The 23,572-nt window shown below is 34.0% G+C and overlaps 1 protein-coding gene across 1 annotated transcript in view; it reads right to left on the reverse strand.

The window, feature by feature from the left end:
- Window positions 1-23,572, reverse strand: part of Dach1 (dachshund family transcription factor 1) — a 238,869-nt gene that overhangs the window by 110,650 nt on the left and 104,647 nt on the right. Inside the window, exons 4-7 of the mRNA XM_036198536.1 lie at window positions 23,416-23,571; window positions 22,833-23,005; window positions 10,404-10,539; window positions 7,904-8,038 (exon numbers count right to left, since the gene is read on the reverse strand). Of these exons, the coding sequence (XP_036054429.1) occupies window positions 7,904-8,038; window positions 10,404-10,539; window positions 22,833-23,005; window positions 23,416-23,571 (600 nt within the window). The remainder of the gene's footprint in view (window positions 1-7,903; window positions 8,039-10,403; window positions 10,540-22,832; window positions 23,006-23,415; window position 23,572) is intronic.

The following is a 23,572-nucleotide window of genomic DNA, read 5'->3' on the forward strand; positions in this document are numbered from 1 at the left end:
CCCCCCCCACCATACCCTCCCATCTCCAACCACTTTAACCTTCCTGTTACATACTTCCTGTCTTCCATCCCCCTTTCTTTGAAATATCATCACATTCCTACTTACTAGTTTCCATCCATCTATGGCTACTCAAATTTCAAAACACATATCTTAATAATGTGCTAATACTCACATTATGTGAGTATTAGCTAGTGTGTGTTAATACATATGAAAGAGAATGCATAGCATTTGTCTTTCTGGCTCTGGATTATCTCACTATGAATGATTATTATTGCTCCACCTATTTACCTGAGAATTTCATAACAGCTGAGTAACATTCCATTGTATATATGAACCATCTCAAAATTGTCCATATATTGATGAGCAACTAGCTTGTTTATATTTCCTAGATATGGTGAATAGATATATCCATTTATACAGTAGTGGCATTTGTATTATAGGAGCAACCAATCATATTTATTCTTTTTTTCAGTTTCATATAAAGCCTATTGCACAAAATGAAACCTGTGCCTCGTACCATTAAATGGTTCCAAAATCATTGTCTAGCTAGGTCTTATGTTATAAGGGACAATCCAGTAGTAGTGTTCTGCTGAATGGATATAGTAATAAAATTACCTTTAAGTACTTATCTTTATCCCCATAGATTAGTGCTTTACTCATCCTTCAAAAGAGAGACTATTTTTTTTTTTTTTGCAGTATATAGTTAATACACAGACCCGCAACCAATCAACATGCAGAAAATAAGAGAATGTAGAGTACTCATCTAAATGGGACATCTGTATCAAAACCTTTTCTACCAAGGACCAGAAACTACCAAGGAAGAGTGAGTATAAAGTTTATAAGAGCCAGAGGTAGTGGAAATGTGCATAGAGACAATGTTTTCTTGGCATGACCATATAGTTACACAAAGGACTTAGAGTAACTTGAACTGCATTTGCAAGACATACAGAAGACTAAGCCAGTCAAAATCACAGCATGCATAGGAAAATGACTCAAGATGGACTCCTCTTACTGAGGAATTATTCACAACTGATGGCTGCTAATGGGGGTAACATTTTAGGAATGTGGGCCCCAAGAAGCTACCCATGGTTGGTGGTTCTATACCAATTCATATACAGGCATCACTGAATGGACTCATCAGATACTAAAAAAATTAAATAGAGAATACATGAATTTGGGGGAGAAGACGCTAATGATAGGAATAAAGTAAACCATGTCTTATAATTGACAGGTGATTTTCAGCATTATAAATGTTCAATATGACGAGTCATCAGATTGCCTGGGGTTAAATAATAAACAATAGGACCAGTAGAGTGAATGAATGTTTCAGTGGGTAAAGTTCTTATGAATTGAATCTGATTCGGGACCTCAAATACTGGATGCATAATACAAACTATAATATATGTTAATATTTGGAAGACATTGAGAATTCTACTGAAAAGAAGCTTTTAGACTATAAAAGTTCTGATATGCTAGAATGTAATATTACTATTAATTAGTGTATTATCAATCTACCATTTTAAAGAAAAAAGGCATTTTTGAAGATGAAATCTTTAGTAAAATAATATTAGAATCCTTAAAATTCCATTCTTTATAACAATTAAAAATAAGGAAAAATTTTAAAATATTTTGAGATAAGAGAGAAAAGTCATGTTGTAGCCAGTTTTTATTGGAAAAAAAATGATATAGACAGCTCAATTCACTGAATAAATTATTAAAGAAAGAAAATTTAAATATGACCATGTTGCAATCTATGTTGGTGTGTTTAACACTGTATCCTCCAATTCACAGTGACAAATGAAACACTTTCATCTATGGATGATAAACATGGGGAATCCTGAAAAGTGTTGGACTAACAGTTTACTTCAAAGAAAATATTCTGTGGCCTGATGGAAATCTCCTGAACATCACCCCTCAAATCTGTCCTTCTTCTAAAATGACACCAATGATAGAAAGTATTGTATTTCTCAGAAACAAAAACAATTCACATTATGTGGATGAATGCATATTTGAAAAAAAGAAAACAAGTTAAAGAAATGCTTTAACTATGGGAGGAACAGGGAGAGAGGGAAGGGCTGAGAAGAAAGGAGGTAGAGAAATGACAGGGGGAAGAGAGAGGAGGGGACAGAGAAGAGAGGAAGATAAGCATAAATGAAATTATTATGCTTTTTCCCCATTTGGAGTATAATGCATAGATACTAACAAGTTGCATAATAGTAGAATAATCTAAGATCACAATTCACTAATGTAGAGAGCAAGTGAGGTCCTGAGTAAATGTATGCTGTTGGACAGGCACAGTCATGTCAAGGACCTTAATGCCTTGGCACTATCAGAGTTTCAAAGTTGTGAAATATTTGTTTAACTGTGCGAAGATGTGTTGCATTTGTTTAACTATGTAAAGATATGTTGCATTTAATTATTTAAAGATGCTGTTGCTGTTTTACCTTGCGTGCCTAAGTCACCTGATGCATTTAATTAAAAACTGAATGGCCAATAGTGAGGCAGGAGAGTATAGTGAGTATAGGCAGAACTTCTGGGCTGGGAGAGTAAGTAGGAGGAAGAATTAAGGCTCGGAAAGAAAGGAGAAGAGATGCCAGGGAGACATTAGGGGCCCTCCAGTCAGCCACAGAGGAAGCAGGAAACTAGGACATACAGAAAGAAAGAAAGATAAAAAGCAAAATGTAGAGGAAAAGAAACAAGTTAAATTAAGTTAAAAGAGCTAGTGGGATAAGCCTAAGTTAAAGCCAAGTAATCATAATTAATAAGTCTCCATGTCTTTATTTGGGAGCTAGTTGACAAATCAAAGAAAATGCCAACACATAAAGTCTTCCCCTAGTGAGCCTCTGAGGGATGGCAAAAGCCTCCTATAGGTCATTGTGTGGATGTCAATAGTATGTGCAGAAAACGTTCCCTGTAGCTTTATCCCCACAGGTGTTCACAGCCTGAAGACTGCTTTATTATAGAACCTGCTCATACTAATGTTAGATAGACCTACATGATTGTACAGCTGTATATATAATAATAAGTCTCTTTGTCCATCTGAAATAACCATACCTCCTTCCTCATTTAGCTCATACAACAATGTTGCTTCTCTGTTCATCTCTATATAAAAACACCCTGAGCTTTGGGCTTACTGTGGCTTCTACATCTGAGAGCCATGGCCAACTTATCTCAGTTTTTCTGTTTATGTGTGTCTGTGTGTCTGTCTTATCTTCAATCCTGTGTCGTCTCTAGTCATGATCCTAAGACCAAAGCCATGAAAAGCCTCTGTGGTGCTGTCTGTGGGTTGGTGTATACTCAGAGGAATAAGACCCCTGGTGTTTCTAAACTAAGACAGTCCCAGAGAACTTGGGAAATTTATAAAAGTTAGCTGAAGCAAAGTCTATGTGTTTACGATATATATGTATATACATACAAATGTATATGTACATGTGTGTGTGTGTATATATATATGTGTGTATGTATATATATATATATATATATATATATATGACTGTAACAACAATTAATGTTGAAAGAGGCCATGAATTTAAAGAGATCAAGCAAGGAGAAGTATATAGGAGGGCTTGGAGGGAGAGAAGAAATGGGAGAATAATGTAATCATATTATAATCTATTTTTATTTAAAAATAATTAAAAATTATTATTAATAATAAAATGTTTTTTGAAAAGACACAGTAACCAATTTTAACTCATTTGCAGAATCAGAATTCTACTCAGCACATGTTTTACAAAATTTGACTTTAATTAAAGTTCATAATTTAATAAAATTTTCCTTATGCCTGGGATTTCCACACGTTTTAAATGTCTATACTTCCTGATACAAAACATTTTCCCTTTTTGTATTTTAAATGTGTTTTAAGTAAACATTACCAAGGCTCATAACTCCATTACAATGTTCTTTATTTAAAAGTAAAATGAATGAGAGCATCTACTCAGTTATTTGCTTTCTGAAACCCAATGTTTATAGAGCTTCTGAACAATGAACTGATATTAACTTTTTTATCACATGGAATGTAGTCAATAGGTTTTTCATTTTAAGGAATATATTACATGTTTAAAAGTTTCTGATGATTAAGACTTCACACCACAATTATTTCAGGCATGGAAATGAATTTTGCTATCTAAGGAAAGTATCAATGTTTTCTTAAGAATTATTGCATTTTGAATGATTTAGTTGTTAAAAAGCAAATTACACATAAAAAGTTCAAGCCAAAAATGACATGAATACATAATTATTTTTTCTACCTATTTTTCTAAATAAAATTACTTTGTCAATACAGATATGAGTAATAAGGAAATTTCAGGGCTATTGTGAGGGACATGATAAATGGAGTCATGGAAAAAACAATTTTTAATTTAGGAGACTCTATCAATTTAGAAAGCCCATGACTGTTTCCTATTAATTCAGTATGCTAGAAGTAGATGAAAGAGATACAGAGTTCTTCCAAGAGAAAGAACAACACAAAACAAGGCATTATAGTTATATCAACATCTATTAAAATTTCTATGGTTTGAAATCAATGATAATTTCATATACCAGTCAGAATGGTAAATATATAATATTGTGTATGAAATATTGGGATTTAGTTAGGGTCTTCCTTCTGAGAGAGAAACAATTTAGAAACCCCTGCTGTGTTAAATAATATCAGTAAAATAGTAAAGTGGGATGTATATCTATAATCAGAATGCTCTATACATAGACATAACACCAAAGGAAAGATAATTGACTTTCACTTTTCTATTAACTTTAAAAAAATGTATTCATCATCTGTGGTTTTACTCTTTTCTATTTCTTAATATTTTCTGGGTAACTTTGTACTAATTTTAATTAGTACAATTAGCTAGTCAACTTGATTTATTTGTAATCAATGTTTAGATGTTTAGTTTAGATGACTCAGAGTTTATACATTAAAAGGGAAAGTATACTACTGAATAAAGACTTTCCTAGGAAAAGGCAAATAGAGTAAATTTGTGGAGTCTGGGATGTACAAGAAAAATGAGAGACCATGCTCAACACCTGCCATTTAAAAATGTTCTATGATGCCGCCAGGCAATGGTGGCTCACAACTTTAATCCGAGCACTTGGGAGGCAAAGGCAGGTAGATCTTTATGAGTTTGAGGCCAGGCTGTTTTACAAAGTGAGTTCCAGGAAAAGTACAAAACTACACAGAGAAACCCTGTCTCAAAAAACCAATATAAATAAATACATAAATAAATAAATAATGTTCCATGTTGGTAAACATATGTTAATTATAACAACACATACATAGTTGAGTTAAACTCTTAACTCATGGATGTTACAAGTCTATCAATCTGAATCATAAGGTTGTAGAGTTCTCCATCAAATTTTATAATGGGATTCAGTGCTGTCACTAAGAGATTAGTTGTGTCTTTACTGTCCCTTCATTTCCATGTGTATATTTTATATTTCAATGCCCAGCCTTTAACACAAGTGTTCTTGAAATTAATTAAGCCCTAATATATTGATGCTCATTGTATATTACCCATCAACTTCCCATATCTGCTTCTTTTTAATTATATTTTATTAATTTATTGTGTGTCTATGTGTGTGTGCATGCCAAGGAAGGTATTTGTAGATCTGAGGACAAACTCCTGGAGTGGTACTCTCCTTCTGTAATATGGTTTCCAGAGATCAAATTAGATCCTCAGGCTTTGAAGTAGTGCCCTCATTGGGTGAATCATATTTATAGTCTCCTCATTGCTTGTTACATTCAACTTGCTAAAAAGGATCCATGGAAAAACTGAGAATTAGCCACTCATTTCCTGTAGAGATTTGCTCTTTTGCTGAAACTTTGAATAAAATAATTGCTTTGCTCATCTAATTAATTCTTATATTAAAGTGTTACTGAAAAACTTAATTTTGTAAAATATGTCCTATGTCAATTTTTATAATTCTGTGGTGTAATGATCTGTTAATAAGTATGAACGAAACAATATATAATACAGCTTTTCTTTAATATTGAAGAAGAACACATGGAAATATTAGAGTTAGAAATGTAGAGTCCTTGGGAGTATATAGATCACTAAAGTTATTATAGTATATTATAAAGTTTATAAATATACTATAATGCATAATAAATAAGAAAAAAAGTTCCTTAATGTTGCTATTTCTCAATAGTATCTTCACTTTAACATGGTAAATTTAAAAACAGAGAAGTTTACTAAGTTCCCATGGATATTCCAAAAAAACTGATAGTGTTATTTGTAAATATTTACATTTTTTATCCAAAAAGGAGTAGTAAAGCTGTAATCCATTTAGGAAAATATTTCACAAGCATTTTTAGTGTTGTCCTGGGCTTACTTAATATCTCTTTTTAAAGTATTTTTTATTTAAGTACTTAAATGTCTAGTTCTATCACCTTTTATTAACATAACAAATAATTTATTTCCTTTTTATTTTTGGAGAAGACTGAACCCACATCTTGTGTATGCTAGACCAGTAATGAGTGTTTCAAAGTACCCCAGTTTCAAAGTACAATTCTTAGTCATAAAATAGTTATTTGTTACTTATGTCAAAATGGGAAATCTGGTAATCTATATGTATGATATTTGAAATATTGATTTACTATTAAAAACAAACTAGCTAGCATGAATTTGAAAGAGAACAAGAAGGCACAAGAGGTGTGAAGAGGGAAAAGGAAAGGAGAATGACGTAATAATATCATAATCTCAAAAATAAAAAAAATTAAGTAAATGGAAGTTGAAAAAAAGTAACTACGCTTCCATAGTCAAAATCTACAAATTGTTATTTGAAAACAGGTACTTATATTTTTAGCAGAAGTATTTAATATGCATAACAAAATAACATTTCAATTTCCTAATGAAATTACTTCAAGGAGTAGGAAATTCAAATGTGAACTTTGTTTGTAGGAATGACTTAGATCAACATAAAAATATTTCAGGAAGAAACCTGAATCTTTGTATACTGTAGGCTGTGTTACTGATGAGAAATGTGTGTGTGTGTGTGTGTGTGTGTATGTGTGTCTGTGTGTGTGTCTGTGTGTGTGTGTATGTGTATGTATGTGTGTGTGTGTGTGTCTGTGTGTGTGTCTGTGTGTCTGTGTGTGTGTGTCTGTGTGTGTGTGTGTGTATGTGTGTGTGTGTATGTGTGTGTGTGTATGTGTGTCTGTGTATGTATGTGTGTCTGTGTGTGTGTATGTGTGTCTGTGTGTGTGTGTGTATGTGTGCGTATGTGTGTGTGTGTGTCTGTGTCTGTGTAGCATGTGGGACATATGTATGGAGGCCAGAAGTTGACTTCAGGTTTTTCTTTCCCTTTCTGGGGAAGACAGGATCTGTCTCTAGGAACCAGAGCCCACCAATAGGTGAGGCTGGCTAGCCAGAAACACCTGTAGTCCACTTGTCTCCACTTCCCAGCTTTAAGATCACAAGCACACCACTTTCTTCCCTGCTTTTGCATGGGTCCTAGAGACAGAATTCAAATCCTGATTGCCTCCAGATAAGCCCTTCAAGAACGTGGCTATCTCCCCCACTTCCCATACCTTTTGAAATGATGGCAGAGACTCACTTAAGAATCCTAAAAGATTTAATAATCATGCATCTTTTAATCAAAAAATAATTGAGAATTTTTTCATGTTCTATCATGGTAAGTAAAATAAAATATCCTCCAATACATTAAAAAAAAGACAAAATTAACATTTCAGACATATAATTCTCTTTTAAATATGTTGTAAAAAATAAATTGTCACCTACCATTGTGTAACAGAAAAGTTGCAGGTCTCCATTCAGATGTCTTTGATTGAACAGGGCTCATATTTTACTATCATAATACATTTAAGATATTTATATTATTTTGCCGATGGAAAAATAGATAATGTATTTCATTTCCAGAACAAAAGAAATGGAGCAACATTAAGAATTACCTTTTTCAATGTGAATTCTTTTTGACTCATGTCCCATGTCATGACCAGCCAAATCTCCCTCCTTTGGACCAGGAAGCACATTTGGTGATAAACCCATCAGCATCTGGTTCATGGACAATCCATTCTGATGGACAGCTGTTAGCCCCGAAACAAAGAACAAACACAAAAACATCATAACATTGTGGTAAAAAAAAATATAATATAAACATGTGATACCCAATCTTTGAAATTATAACCCCTTAGTAAAATTACTAGATTAATAACCAATGGTAATCATATAGGACAAACAGAAACATGGGAAATGTCACCACTACACTGTATCTGTTGTCACATAAAACAAACCATTTTCTAGGGTTAGAATACTGTGGAATGTCCATATTAGTGCAACCATTATTGATGAGGTTATATTCTTGTGCATCAAGTTCTCCCCTTAGTACATAAGTAAATAATTTCCACCAATTTTGAAAAACTGTGATCTCAATGACAAAGTTCCCTTTAACTGTGTCAGGTTAAAATGAGTGATATGCCAGTGACCTGACAAAGCCAGTATAGTTTTCTGCAATTAAAGAACTGAAATCATGGTTTCAAAATACTTACTGTAGTCTACTCCACAGAATATGGTATGTTGTAAGAATCATAAAATTTATCTAAAAAGTAGTCTTCAAAACCTCAAATTCAATTAATATTTACTAAATAATTGGAAAATAATGTCTTTCTCTAGCTTCTAGTGGTGATCTGTCACAACTGAAATGATTAAACACTATTGTTACTCAGATGACTCAACACCCAGGATTCACAGAACTAAGTCAACAAATTAACTTAATGAACTGGTCGAACAAAATAAATCCTGCTTGTTTTGCAAAATTTGAGAAGGAAAATATATTGTATAAAACCTTATTTTCGTAGAAGAATAGAGGTTCTTAGGAATGTCATTGGATTGTATTAAGAGTTACTACTGACAGCCAACCTTTAATTATTTTAAGTTTCATCTGTGACTCATAAGTGAGGGAAGAAACTATTATGGACAACAGAGAACATCATCCCAGCATATTCTTTCACAAGGTGTTTAATATCTCCAAACGGTAACAGTTTGTAGCCTTAAATTAACAAATGACATAGTCATCAGTATATATTCTCTATCACTTTTCTTGACTCCCCAAAGATACCCATCTCAGCTGTAGTTCTGAGCAAGAATTCAAAAGCTGAGTGTCAGAAGGAGGAACATCACAATATAATCAAAAGAGCATCCTGGGGGTTGGGGATTTAGCTCAGTGGTAGAGCACTTGCCTAGCAAGCACAAGGCCTTGGGTTCAGTCCTCAGCTCCAGAAAAAAAAAAAGAAAAAAAAAGAGCATTCTGTAAAACAAATGTCTGTGTTGATCACAATGTTAAGGTAATAAATGGGGGAGGGGTTGGCAATGAAAAAGACCTTGGAAGAATTTCAGCATCTACAGGCAGAGATAAAAATATTAACTGTGAACTATCTCAAAGACTTTTGCTTAGGTTAAAATTATTAAGCATATTTAATCAACATTGCTTATGTGATTAGAAGTTTTATGTCACTAATAAAAAGTTAAGTGAAAAAATATTAACTGTGATATGTGCTCTTTAGTTTATTCTTGCACCAGGTAAGAAAAATCATCTTGTTTCTAAAATATATTATTTGAAAAACTCATTAAATGTAAAAATATCATTGGTTTGTACAATAATACAATAGTAATGCTAAAAGCTTGTTTGGGATCACTTTTTTTCTTTGATTTTTACAGAAGAAATACCTTCTATGTAGAAATTAAAACTTTTTTTTTTTTTTTGAGCTGTAGTGACCTGATATAGGAGCTAGAAAACATACTCTGGTCCTCTAAAACAGTGTCAAGGACTCTTAGCAGCTGAGCCATTTTACCAGACCCAAGACTTAATATTGTATTTTTTATATAAAATAAGTTGAAGACCTACTACAAATTTTAATAATAACAGGATGATTATTCCAGACATAAATTCTAAAATTAAGGTTCTTTAATCAGGTGACCAGGAAATAGACTTTCCCAATTTACTGTGCTTAATTATTTCTGTTGTTTGTATTTGTGAATATCTTTATTCAGTAATGAAGAATGTTAAAGCCTGAGGAATTTCAAAAGTGGTAAAAGTTTCCATTGAAGAAATCCATTGAATGAACCATAAACGATGCACTAAGATGTTAGGTAGTTGGGAACTGGCTGTGTACTTCAGAAACTAATCTGGAAGATTACTTACGTTTTCTGTTTCATAGCTCAAATCTTTATGTGTAGTATCAAAGAGAGGAAGTTATAGCAGAACCTGTTAATGCTGCATCATCCTTCATGGCATTCCAAACTGGGACACATAATTTTGAGGAATGGCTATTGCTAGGGAGCTTCGGTACATGATACATTTGAGATCTATTTGCAATGAGGGCATTTTGATTAGAAAGCCCAGCTGCGCCTAATAAAGCTTAAGATGGTGACAAGTACACGTATGAGACCTACGGATTCTATCGGAAGAACTCTCGGTCCGTGCAGGGGAGCTGGAGACGCTGCTGCTGCGGTGTGATGATGGGTGGCTGCCAGGCCTTCTGCCCTCCTCAAGAGAGGGGGCAGGTGAGGGACTGTCAGGAACACGCTCCTGTATTGCACAGAATGAAAGAAGAGACTAGGTCAACATGCTAAGTCTGAAGTGCATGAATTTGGTTTTTCCTAATACAATTAGAAATAAGAAGAGGACTGCCTTAAAAACCAATAGAGTTTCACCAGCACTCTAAAAGAAATATTTAACCTTGTCCAGAAATCTCAAACATAGCCAATTTCAAATTCTTGACTCTGTTGTCATCTGAATTCTTGATATCATAAACTCTTAAAAAGGCAAGGTAGTAAACTGTGATTTTATTGGTAGACTTCAATACAGTGATGGCAAATAGTACTAATGCATTCTCTGGAGAAAATGTTAGGTCATAGAGGACTATTGAAATTATCCCAGTAAGATCACCTCAGCAAAAAAGAGTTCATAGAAGTAAGCAAGACTGAGTTCCAGGTAGTTGTTTTAAAGGCATCTTTATAAGTGTTTTCATACTTCAGCAGGCAATAGGCATCATTCACAAGACATGAGTGTAACTGACCAAAATATTATCAGAGAATTGTTAACAGCACTTTCAGGGTGACACCACTGGAGACACACGATGGTCAAAATTAATGCATTGCAGAAATGGAATATTATTTAATATCGAAATTATTTTCTATGAATCAAATAAATCTCACTACCCTAGGCCCCTTTCTTCAGTCATTCCTGTTCATTTGGATGTCAGAAAATGTCTTTATAATGTTTCTCTCTCAATTATAGGAAGACATTTGCCTACTACTATGCCCATCAGTCTGAACAAGCTCTGTAGCCATGCTACCTAGAGTTATGTGACATCATATACATATAATGACCTAATATACATGAGATTACAGATTAAAAAAAATAACCATTAGATAACACTTCATATTTTTAGCAACAAAATACTTTAGTCTTTAGATATTAACAGATGTAGGCACTGATGAACTGTCCCTACAATAATCAATACATATGTCTGAGTACAGAAACACACTTCTACATTAAAAACAAATGGTATCCCAGAGAGGGAGAGCTTAGTGGTGAAGGAGAATTGAGGCTCTTACAAAAGATGTTGGTCTGGTTCCCATCATTGACATAGCTTACAACCGCCTGTAATTTCAATTGCAGGGACTAAGACATCTGTCTGCCTTGTGCCTCTGCCAGCACCAGAAATACAGGTTTCTGCACAGGCATAGATGTAGGCAAACAAGCATTCACATATAATAGAATATATATGGCACAATATAACTTAATGGTGTTGAGGTATACAGTTATTTGAGTAGAAAAATACAAATAAGGAGGAAAGAATTCTAAAATATAATTGATCTAAAAGAATATAATGTTTTTTAAAATTCTGATTTATTTAAATAGAAGGCTAGAAGGAGGCTCAATCCTGTGTACTTGTAGTAGGAAAGGGCACTGTTCACAGCACTGGCCACAAAATTCTCTCAGTCTCTAGATGGTTACAATCTGCTTGCATATAAGAACCAAATGACCATATCTTAGAAATGCCTATGCTTGATATTTGTTTCCAGATGTTCTGGTTGACAAAGCAAGACACCTCTGTCCAACACCTACGGAAACATGTTAAAGTGTGAACCATTTGTTTCTAAGAATATGAGGTTATATAGAAAGATGGTCTGTGCAGTAGTAGTTGGTCAAAAGCAGGTCATACTACACTGGATAAGCTGCTGATCTTCTCTGCCTAGTGGCTTTACAAGATGCTGTGGCAATAAAGGATATATATTTTTTTTGTTAAGGAGGCCAGACTGAAGTTAAATATAGGCAAACCAAGGAATTCCAGGAATAGTAAGCTACTTCCTGAGCTCTGGAGAAGCAGAACGGATCCTAACTAGAATATCAGGGAAACATAGATGCCTGAACACTTTGATTTTGAAATTTTATAATCCAAAAGTGTCAGAAATAATTTCTTGTATAATTTAAGATAACGAAATTATGGTTATTAGTTTCTATGACCCAAAGGAAAATAATACCTACATATGAAAGGAGATCTAGACATTTTCAAAGTTATATATATGTTACATATGTATTTTTAAGTAGCAAGCCAAATCCAGTAACTCTTTTATTACACACCCTGTTATTCAATGATCTGTATTAATAATGGCTCTGCCTCCCAAGTGCTGGGATTAAAGGCACTTGCCACTACCACCACCTGGCATTTTTTTAAAGTGTTCACTTATCACTACCATTATGTAACTGGGTATAAGAATAGTCATTAGAACATGCAGAGGCTCCCAGTTAACATATCTCTGAAGAATACTGACTGTCTACTTCTGTAACCATGATTGCCAATAAAAATAACTCCTTATTTACACAGACTAGGCCTCCAAGTTTGGCTAAGTTTTAAATATAATTTCCATTCAATAAGATTGTTAGTACTTTATTTATATAGAAATATATAATATGTACTTGGGAAAATAGCTGAATCTTCTTAAAATAGAATTTTCTAAATCAACCAATGTATCTTCTACAAATCATGGCAACAGTGTTTCCAGTACGTTTTAATATGTCCTGTAACAATCATCTCAATGATCTTACTTGCAATGGTACTTGTTTATATGTGTTGAACAGCAATTAGTACAATTTAAAAATAAATCAATTTCTGTAAGATCATTTATAAATCTGAGTTTCATGACATAATAAATTTCATAGCAAGTACTAATGGAAAGTATGGGAATATGTTTCTTCATGGATATTTAATTCTCAAAACCTAAGTGCTTATTTAGAAACTGAAACAATGGTTACATCAATAAAACACATTTGTTGTTTCTTTTGAAATTTTTCTCGTGAGTAGAAAAATGTCTTATTATTCAATATGTTTGTCCCAATTTACTATGCTGATTTATTTAATTCATCAATCATTTACTTAGTCCTTTATCCATTCAAAATTCCCTAAAAATGACATAATAAACTAAGAAAAAATTGATTAAACCTCAAAATAAAATCATTTCTAAGGCTTAGTTTAAAACTAGGGGAATTATACAACTTGAAGCATTTAATTGGCTTTCCTTATTTTACTTTAGTGTTCTTTTAGATTTAAAAACAGAGACTTCTGTGACAATACATGATAATTTTATTTAACGAAAATATTTTATGCAAATTCTATGATTTAAAAGCTTAATTATTCGATTGAAGCTTTCTATAAATTGAGACACAACATATTCAGTCATTTCACTTAATGTATAATTTCAATCCTGAGAAAGTGATGTATTGTTCTCTGAAGAATTTCATTAAAGCAAAATCCATTGAGCAAGTAAGAATTGAATACATTGTTACACAATAAATTAATTTGTTTCAACAGCTTAATTCTTTTATCATATTTATATGCTTGCCTTTTCAGGGTATTCTATAGGACAGAGAATACTGGAGAAAGTAAAGAATAGCTTAGGGGAGAACTCTGTAATTATTACTGAAACAAAATAGATAATGAGTTTTATTTAGATGTAATAAGAAAGAAGTAGTTCACTGTCTTGAGGAAACCATGTAAACTGGATTTATAATTTCATTGGTTTGATGCCTTTTAACCTCCAAGCTGGGCCTGGGGTAGAACAGAGAGGAAGATTATTTAATACTTTGACACACTGCTTTATAGTCCAAATCAACTCTACCAATCAATAAAACACAATCTTTTGCAATGTTCCATCTTTATAAAACTTGCCACAATAATAAATGAAAATTTAAGAGGAGTACTCTTTCACTGTAAGAAGGTCAAACTAATAAAGTAATGGTATGAGAAGAGCGGCAAAGAGAAGCCTGCATACATGGAAGTAGAACAATAAGTATTGTTCCTTATGGTAATTTAAAATCAAAGGTGGAAATCAAAACCAATGTATTCAGATTGTTGCATCCATGACTGATTGAATGTTTTCAAAATTCTAGTACCTACCTGCTTTCCACTACAAAAAGTTTATATTCCCTGAGAAAGAGTAAATAATTACAACTAGTTTACTTAAATGATTATTTTGCAGAGCTTTAATTAATTTAGCTTTCTATTTAATTCCCTTCACTCTCCTTATAAAAGTCTTTACCTTTATTTCAGTTAGAAAGTCTTTCTTTGGGAATGACACAGAAGTAGATAAACAGGTACTATTAATGTCACATACCATCTTTCAGTATCTTCTTATTTTATAAATTGACACAGGTGGCCAGTACTTCTAATTAATACATGGCCTAAGTCCCATACTCTCATATTTCTCATTGTATACTGCTCACATTCACATTGTTTCATTTAGTGTGTCAACATACTTATAGTAACTAAAGATTGGCTCCCATTTTTAAACTCCATTAATTTCATGTCCTACAATGAGGGTCCATGGAAGGTGTGTAACACTTTAAAAATATTTTTTGGTGATAAAAAAAACAAGAAATATTCAATTTTACTCAATTTAAACATCAGGGTCTAGAAATATAGATAGATAAATGAATAAAATCTTGATTTTATTCTCCTATGGCTTTTCAACTTCTTCATTCTAGAAGTCTGTTTCTTCCATATGTACATGGCAATTCTGGCAAGCTTATTGTTTTATAGGGCAACTTAATATAAAATTAGTCAAATCATGAAATTATGCTCTTGATTTGGAAGTCATAATTTATCTTGATGAAAAATGAGTACCAATTTTTGCCCCCTTTCAGGCCGGTTCTTACTATACAGCCTAGGCTTTAATGGCACTCACAATCCTCCTGCCTCAGCTTCCCAAGGGCAGGAAATATAGTTGTGAGCTATCAGAGAAGTACTAGTGTTATAATTAAATGGTTGAACTTTTTCCATTCTGGTCAAAAGAAAGGTATAAATGAAGAAAGTGAAAAAGAATTAGGTCAATTTGGAACTGGTTTTCATGCTGCTTATTGGGATCTCTCTCCACAGCAAATATATGCAGCCAAGTTTTCATCTGGTTAAGAACATTGTATGTTCTTAGAGACCACGCATACTGTAATCCTCTTATTTGCAGTTGCTTTGATGTGTCTAAATGACAATCATCTTCTTTTCTTTCTTGAGTACATACAGAATTAGACTGGAGTCTACATTCAAGTTTGTTTGGCCACAAGTGTATTTTATGGATAGTGTTACATGCCTTTAACAGCAGAGTATTGTACCTGCCTTTTATGATAGCAACAGCCACTGATAATCACACCCAACATTAATCACTTCAAAGGATTTATAATATGGTGATATTATCACTTACTCATTTATTGGATAGAATAATTATATGATCATAAAATTTGTCCTCAGTATCATTTGATAATTCTACTGTGTCATTTATACAAAGAAGGAAGATAAACATTTCCTCCCTTTCTGTTTACTCTGCTTTTCTTTAAATATGAACTGGACTCCAAATAAGCCAATTTTTTGTTTGTTGTTTCAAAACAGGGTGACTTTGCATAGCCCTGGGTGTCCTGGAACTTGGTGTGTAGAGCAGGTTGGCCTCAAACTCAGAGATCTCCCTGTGTCTACCTTCTGAGTGCTGGGATTAAAGGTGTGTGTCACCACTGCCTGCCAAGAAGTCAAATATATATATTTAAATATAGTTGAAAATAGAAAATAAAATAAATATAGTTGAAAAAAGAAAAGGGAACAATAGATAAAGGAATTCTTTTAAGGATAAGATGGCTTAAAAGAAAGAGAGGGAGTGAAAGATAAAGGAATCTCACAACAGACTTGTGACACTATTTGAGTAACCTGATCAGGACTTCCTGGGAACCTGTAGGTCTAATGACTAAGAATACTTTCAAAGAATACAAAAACACTCATTAAGCTGTGGGCATTGCTTGCACAAATAATTACAAATCCAATAAATTGTTATCTATTTGTTATGATACCTGGTCTAAGTAGTGTCACTGTGGCATCCATACATAGAAGAGGAAGACACTGCATAGATGTAAAACAACTTGTTATGTGCCTAGGAATTAACACAGCAAAAACACTAAGCCCAGAAGTCCTACTCTAGGCTCCATTTTAAATCCACTGAATACATATAAATTTCAGTGAGAAACTTTTTCTTAACATCCTTGATATTGCATATGTATTAAATAAAATGTGATTAGAAGAGTTGAGAGAACTTAAAGTTATGTGTTAAAAGAATCCAAAGCAAATCAATTAGCAAAGCATTTCATCCGTTAAAGAATTTGATAATGACAAAAGAAATTGGTCTGTTGATTTAGACTGCTTATTTCACTTAATGATTTAAGATAATAAAGGAAAATAACTAAAATTATGAAATCATACAAAAATGGCATAAATTGTCCAGTAGAGAGTTTGGGGGTATTTGCCTATTTTAAATATATCTATAGATTCTAAATCAAGAGACTTGCAATATAATTTTTAAAAAATATATAAACACAAAATTCTAATATAAACGTAGGTTAAGAAATAATTGACTTAGTAGGGTATATTTGAAGCATTCTGAGAAACATATCAGACTCCCTACTCCAACAATTATACAAACAAACAAACAAACAAACAAACAAACAAAACCAACTTAGGACTTGTGGCTTTATTTTTAGGCTGTTGTACAAATTGTGGTTTATATCCAAGTCCAGAGTCTCATTCCTGATCAGTTTACTTCTAGAGTACTATACAGAGGTAGACTGCACCTTCTAAAAAACACCACAAGTCAGTCAAAATGCTTGATTAGGTACCATCAGAAAATACTAGACTACAAGGTCTGGAAGCAGAGATACCACATTCTCTTTAAATCTTTAATTGACTAAAGCAAAATGAATTAGTGGAAACCTTTCTTCTAAAAATATTTTTAAATTAATAATTGAGATACAACTTTAATTTTGATTAATAGGTGAATTTGAATAATATAATTCTCAATGTTTATTTTGCTAAAATTAAGCGCCATCAGTGTGCATGTGTGTGTGTGTGTGTGTGTGTGTGTGTGTGTGTGTGTGCGCACGATCGTTTGTGTGTAGATGGGGAAGCTGTCAGAAAATGTTTCTTAACCACAGAGGAAACTGGATTGCATGATATAGGTATTAGTTAATAGTGGTTATAAACTTGAAGGGATGTAGAATCACCATGGAAACAAACCTCTGAAAATGTGTGTGAGGAAGTGTTTAGATTTGTTTAATGAAAGTCAAAGACCTATCCTAAATATGAGCAGTCCCATTGCCCATGTTTGGATTCTGGTCTGAATAAAGAGGAGCAAGCTGAGCAGTAGCACTCATCACAGTTTCTGTGGACACAAGCTTCCTTCAACTTTCCTGCCAGGGCTTCTCTTTCATGGCCATCGTTAACCTTGAACTGTTTGCCTTTCCTTTCTTAGTGGCCATGGTATGGTATTCTATCACAACAATGAGAAAAGTAACCAGAACAACGTAAAAACCCCAATTCCTTATTACCTTCTATTTTGTGAATGGCAGACAGTCAAAATACATTGACCTTGTTGACATGACAGACTCATCTACAGTCTACAATAATTTAATGTCTCTATAAATGTCTAGGTCTAATGGATTTAAGGTAAAGTTATAAATAGTATTTGCCCAGTTTTTCTTTACATTTGCCTTATTAACGCCCTCCAATCTTCCAAAGTAGCTGCCACCTGGCCAACTCTCTCACTGAGTCTCACTGAAGTTTGCACTTACAATAACAATGCTGTTGCTATAGAAGCTTCAACTAGCTTCGTTCCCCTTGACGTTTAATTTTTCCAATTCTGAAACCTCAGTGATTTTAATTTTTCCTTTATCTGTCTCTACCATGTCTGAGTTTACTTATTTTATTTCATTTTACTTTTGTGCTGCCAATCTACAAGAATAGGAGATTCATGAGAAATTAAGTCATCAGATGTCTAATGATAGACAATTTATTTTCCATTAAGTGTCAGATAGCACTAGGTGTATGTGTGCATGTGCACACACATGAGTGTGTGTGTGTGTGTGTGTGTGTGTGTGTGTGTGTATTGTGTCAGGTGAGTAACCCCTGTGATGCTAGGCAAGCAATCTACCAATTGAACTGCAACATTCTCAGTCACTGATACCAAGTTTTACCCAACACTGCCTTTGTATATGGAAGCAGTCATAGATAGTATACAAATTTAAGAAATGTGAATATATCTGCCCCAAAATATCTTTAAAGAAATTAAAAATTCAACTTCATGTAATTTTCATCCACGATACAGTAATATTTTTTTTGTTTTTAATTACTGACAAATGAAAAAAAAACATTTCTATTCAAGGGCCATATTAGCAATAACAACAGGTAGATTTTTCCCACAGGCAGCAACTCGTAAGTTGAGACCTTGGTCCATTTTGAGTACACTAGTGAGTATGTCATTAAAAAAAAAGTATTGGGTCATTTTAGTTTACAAAATTCAGTAAGAGAGGAATATTTTATATTCCCTGAGAGTTATATTTTTCACTTTTATTTTATACAACATATTTTTAATTCCAATCCCCCTTAGTTGTGCTTAATCTTAATCCCTATCATCACTTATAAAGGATGAATAATTTATTCAGGATGTAGATGATCCTTCATCTTTCCATTTTCTCTTTAGAAGCTATTTCTTTTGATATGGGGCTAAATCTTCAGTGTTTAACATTACACTTTCAACTGGTCTTCACATTTAGAATCTTGTCAAGCAAATCAACTCACAGGCACTATTCTAATTACCCACAGGGTCCCATTATTTTCAATGTGACATCTCAGTCAGCTGTTTTCTTTGGGAAAAAATAAAACTTCCCTAAACTATATTTAGCTGGCATAGACAAAGTAAGTTTACAAAACAATACTGTTGCTATGGAGTGTACTAATATCAAACTCAGATGCTTTGGTTATTGTTTTGGCACCTGGTTCTGTCACTTAGCATGTCAATGTTTTAGATTCAAAGTGAATGCTGTCTGTTAATAGGGAAGCCCAGTGATGACGGGTTTTTCAGCACTTCTATAAGCCAGTGGGCCGTCCCTTTGATAGAACAGAGGGGACTGTCTGCTTTCTATAATTAATCTCAACTACAGCAATGTTTCTCATGTCCTTGTTACCATCATGATTTATATCATGATCCAGAACTTCCTCAACTCTATCTGTTGCCAAATTTCTGAACATATTTGTCCCAAGAGACTAAGAAGTAGAACATCAGTGTGACTTAGTAGGTGATGGCATGTTTTGGAAGACATAAAGCTCCCTTACTTAGTTGTTCCCTTTTGGACATTTCCTTCCTTCCTGGATCTCCTTCCTCTGTATTCTCAAACTTAGCCCAAGAAACCATATAAATATTTCTGAATATTTCTAACAATATAGTTATGGTTAATACCTAAAGGCACTTCCAGAAGAAAACTTCTTCCTCCAACTTACCTCAGCTTTAGCCAACACAGTTATTAAAAGCTGCTTCCAGATTCTAGTATTTCAGTTATTATGAGTTGCTGCACAGATATTTTTTTAAAATGTATGTATGTGGAAAAGAGTAGTAAGCCAAGCCCCTTGATATTCCTCAATGCTTTTGAAATATATTAGGCATAACCTCCTAAATTATACATATAATTTTAAAATACAAAAGTGTGTGATCTAAACATTTTATTGATGCAAGTCTTTTTTTTTTTTTTTTCTTACAAACTGTATGGCCACAGCAGGCTTCTTGTTATCTAGTTCTTATATCTTAAATTAACCCATTTCTATTAGTCTATAAATTGCCACGTGGCTCATGGCTTACCAGTACCTTACATCTCGCTTATCATGGCAGTGGCTGTCAGCGTCTCTCTGCCTCAGCCTTCCATTTCCCAAAATTCTCTTCTCCTTGTCCCGCCTATACTTTCTGCCTGGCTACTGGCCAATCAGTGTTTTATTTATTAACCAATTAGAGCAACACATTTAACATACAGAATATCCCACGGCACTTCTCCTTTTCTTTTCTTTTTTTTTTTTTCAAAAAGGAAGGTTTTAACTTTCACAGAGTAAAACTAGATAACAAAACAATTATCAAGCAAGAATTACAGATATAGCCGGGCGGTGGTTGTGGTGCATGCCTTTAATCCCAGCACTCAGGAGGCAGAGCCAGACGGATCTCTGTGAGTTTGACTCTAGCCTGGGCTACCAAGTGAGTTCCAGGAAAGGCACAAAGCTACACAGGGAAACCCTGTCTTGGAAAAAAAAAAAAAGAATTACAGTTATAATATCTAGTCTATTTATAATAACTAGTCTATTTAGCAAAATTAAAGAAGATATCCTATCTATCATAGATTGGTGAGTCTAAGGTTTCCTATCTAACTTATCTTTTATCCTAACTAAGGAAAATTATAACTATTTCTAGCCTGGAAGGAGGGGACTGGACCTGCCTGTACTGAATCCACCAAGTTTAAATGAATCCCCAGGGGAGTCTTGGCCCTGGAGGAGATGGGAATGGAGGGGAGGAGATGGGGGGAGATGGGGACGGGAGGGGGAGGACAGGGGAACCCATGGCTGATGTGTAAAATTAAAACACAAATATAATTTTTTAAAAAAGGAAAAAAAATGGATCGACTGGACATGCAGGACCCATGGGAAGGTGACCACTGAACTTTGCTTGGCAAAATGCTCCTTCAGGTTCCTGCTTTGCAGAGGAAACTGCCAGACATTCTACAGGACACTGAGAAATGTAACTTAGAGACTCTAGACCTGTGGGCTGAAGACAGATGCCCCAACTTTACAGAAGAACCTTGGATAACTGTCCAGGCTACCAGCTGTCTCTGTCTACTCTTTCCAGACTCCCAAAAGTTGCTTGCATCCTTCTCCTATTTCTCAGGTAGTATTATATCCTTCTGAGATCGCTGATGAAAGTCTTATCTAGATGAGAAGTTAGGATGCTCAGATTTGAAAGTTATATAAGCATATATGATTTTTTGGAACATGAATGATTGAATCTTTTATAAAGACATTTTATATTTAATTATGTGTCCATGTACATGGGTGTCCTCTGTGCACATGGCAATTCAGGTTCCTTCAGAGTCTGGAAGAGGGTGTCAGGTCTCATGAAGCTGTAGGTACAAGCTAGGGACCCAAACTCAGTTTTTCTACAAGAGCAGTACATGCTCTTAACATTAAGCTGTCTCTCTAACCCCAACATCTTATGGTTAAAACTAGTACTTAAAAAATGTTTCCAACAAGGAAAAGAACTCTTGGAAGAATTTTTCTGTACTTAAAACATCACTTCAATGAGATTATACATTTCATATTCTTAGCACCAAAATTTTCAAAAATAGTAAATATAACAATGGAAGGACCCCTTGAGTAACAAATTGTCCTGTTACTCAGGGTCCTCTAAAGCTATTATAGGTGAAAACAGTTTTAGAAAATGTCCTCTCAAGGGGCTTTTCTGAGGAAAATGTGACCTTACTGGCTTTCTCCTAGGGAGTGAATTTCATTAGTAGATCTCAGTGTTTTACAGTGTGATTTGACTCCTCTCCTCCTCTGGCAACTAAATTTTGAAAATGAACTTGCACTCAGTATTAGTACCCCAGTCTTCGGTCTCAGCTTCCAACACACTGGAATCACAGCTGCATGCCACCTCACCTCATTAATACAAAGACTGTTTATATAGGACACACTCCAAAGCTGCCCTGGGTTCAAGAGTATTATATTCAGAAAAATACAGTTTATTATTGTATTAAAGGAAGACCATGAAGCACGAATTATCCTTTACTTGCTTTAAAAATAGATCAATTTTTAAAGCATTTTTGTTATTTTGTATTCCTCACCCAATCTAACCACCTCAGTCTAAATATATATCCCAAAATAGTAAGAAAAAATATACTTAAATTAACACACAAACTTAACAGAGTGAATACAATAAAATATAATATACACATGTATAAAGTTTACATAATAATTACACTACTCCATTACAGGATACTCCAGAATTTATAAATATTTAACTGTATTTTTTACATCATTTAGATAATGTATCCATACTGCTTCATTCATATTTTAGATGCGGACTACAATGAGAAAAACTGATTTACATTTCTAATGTGATACATTCAATAAGTGCCAGAATTTAGCACTCGTGTTTGTGTGATTATCCATTCCTAAAGGTTTACACCACCATTGATAGAACTACATACAAATTGTGCATGCATGAGACCAGATAAGTTGAACTATATAACTTACACTCCTGTGTTCTTTCTATTAAGCAAGTACTTAAATTTGCTCAAGCTGGTTTAAATATTGTATTTTGTGACTACTTACAATATGTAGTTTTTCTTTTTCCTTCACAGACTATTTGCTACCCTTCATATTTTAGAGGTGAGATTTACTTATGAGGATGAAACAAATGGATGAAGGGATAGTAATCTAAGATGAGTATTCCAAAGCAACATTATGATGAAACGGCTACCTTAATAACTGATGTTTCCACCCTAGATGGAGGACTCTGAACTTGTGCCGCTGCCGCCATATTTGCAATGGTGCTAAGGTGGTTCATCTGGCTCATTGCCATGGTGACAGATGCTGGAGGTAGGCTTACAGGAATTAGAGGGTGGGGCATCATCATAAAAGGAAGTTCCAGTCCTGAAAATAGAATACACATAGATCATCAATGCTGTGTTCCAGATAAAATCATCAATGACATGTCATTGAGAGTTAAACCATTGAAAAAAAAAAAAAAAACTAATAGTGACAGTCAAAAGAAAACAGTTTGCTTATTTCATACAGTAATATTCACTCATGACAGGGAAATTAAGCTTACAGCTAACTAGTTTGGTGTCATCACTCATCACATCAATTTTTTGTGTGTCTTTAAATACAAATATTTTGTTCTTGGCTTTATTATTTGTCTGGGCAATGTAACAATTTATAGACATGCTATAGTTTTCATTAATTGACTATGTGAATGCAGTATATCTTTTATCATCCTGCTCATCATTAAAGAAATGAATGTTTAAAACTACCACTTTTAGTGCTAAAAATTGCCATCGTACCATTTGGCAGAAGGTGGCTGTGCTGCAGATGGTTGAGAGGATGGCTAACTGGAAGGTTATACGCTGCAGGCATGCGGGCATGTGTAACAGGCGCCTGGGATCCCTGGGATGGGGAAGAGTGAAGTGATTCCTTATCCCAAGAACCACCACTGCTGCC

Source organism: Onychomys torridus, chromosome 9 (assembly GCF_903995425.1).
Source record: "Onychomys torridus chromosome 9, mOncTor1.1, whole genome shotgun sequence".
NCBI lineage: Eukaryota > Metazoa > Chordata > Mammalia > Rodentia > Cricetidae > Onychomys > Onychomys torridus.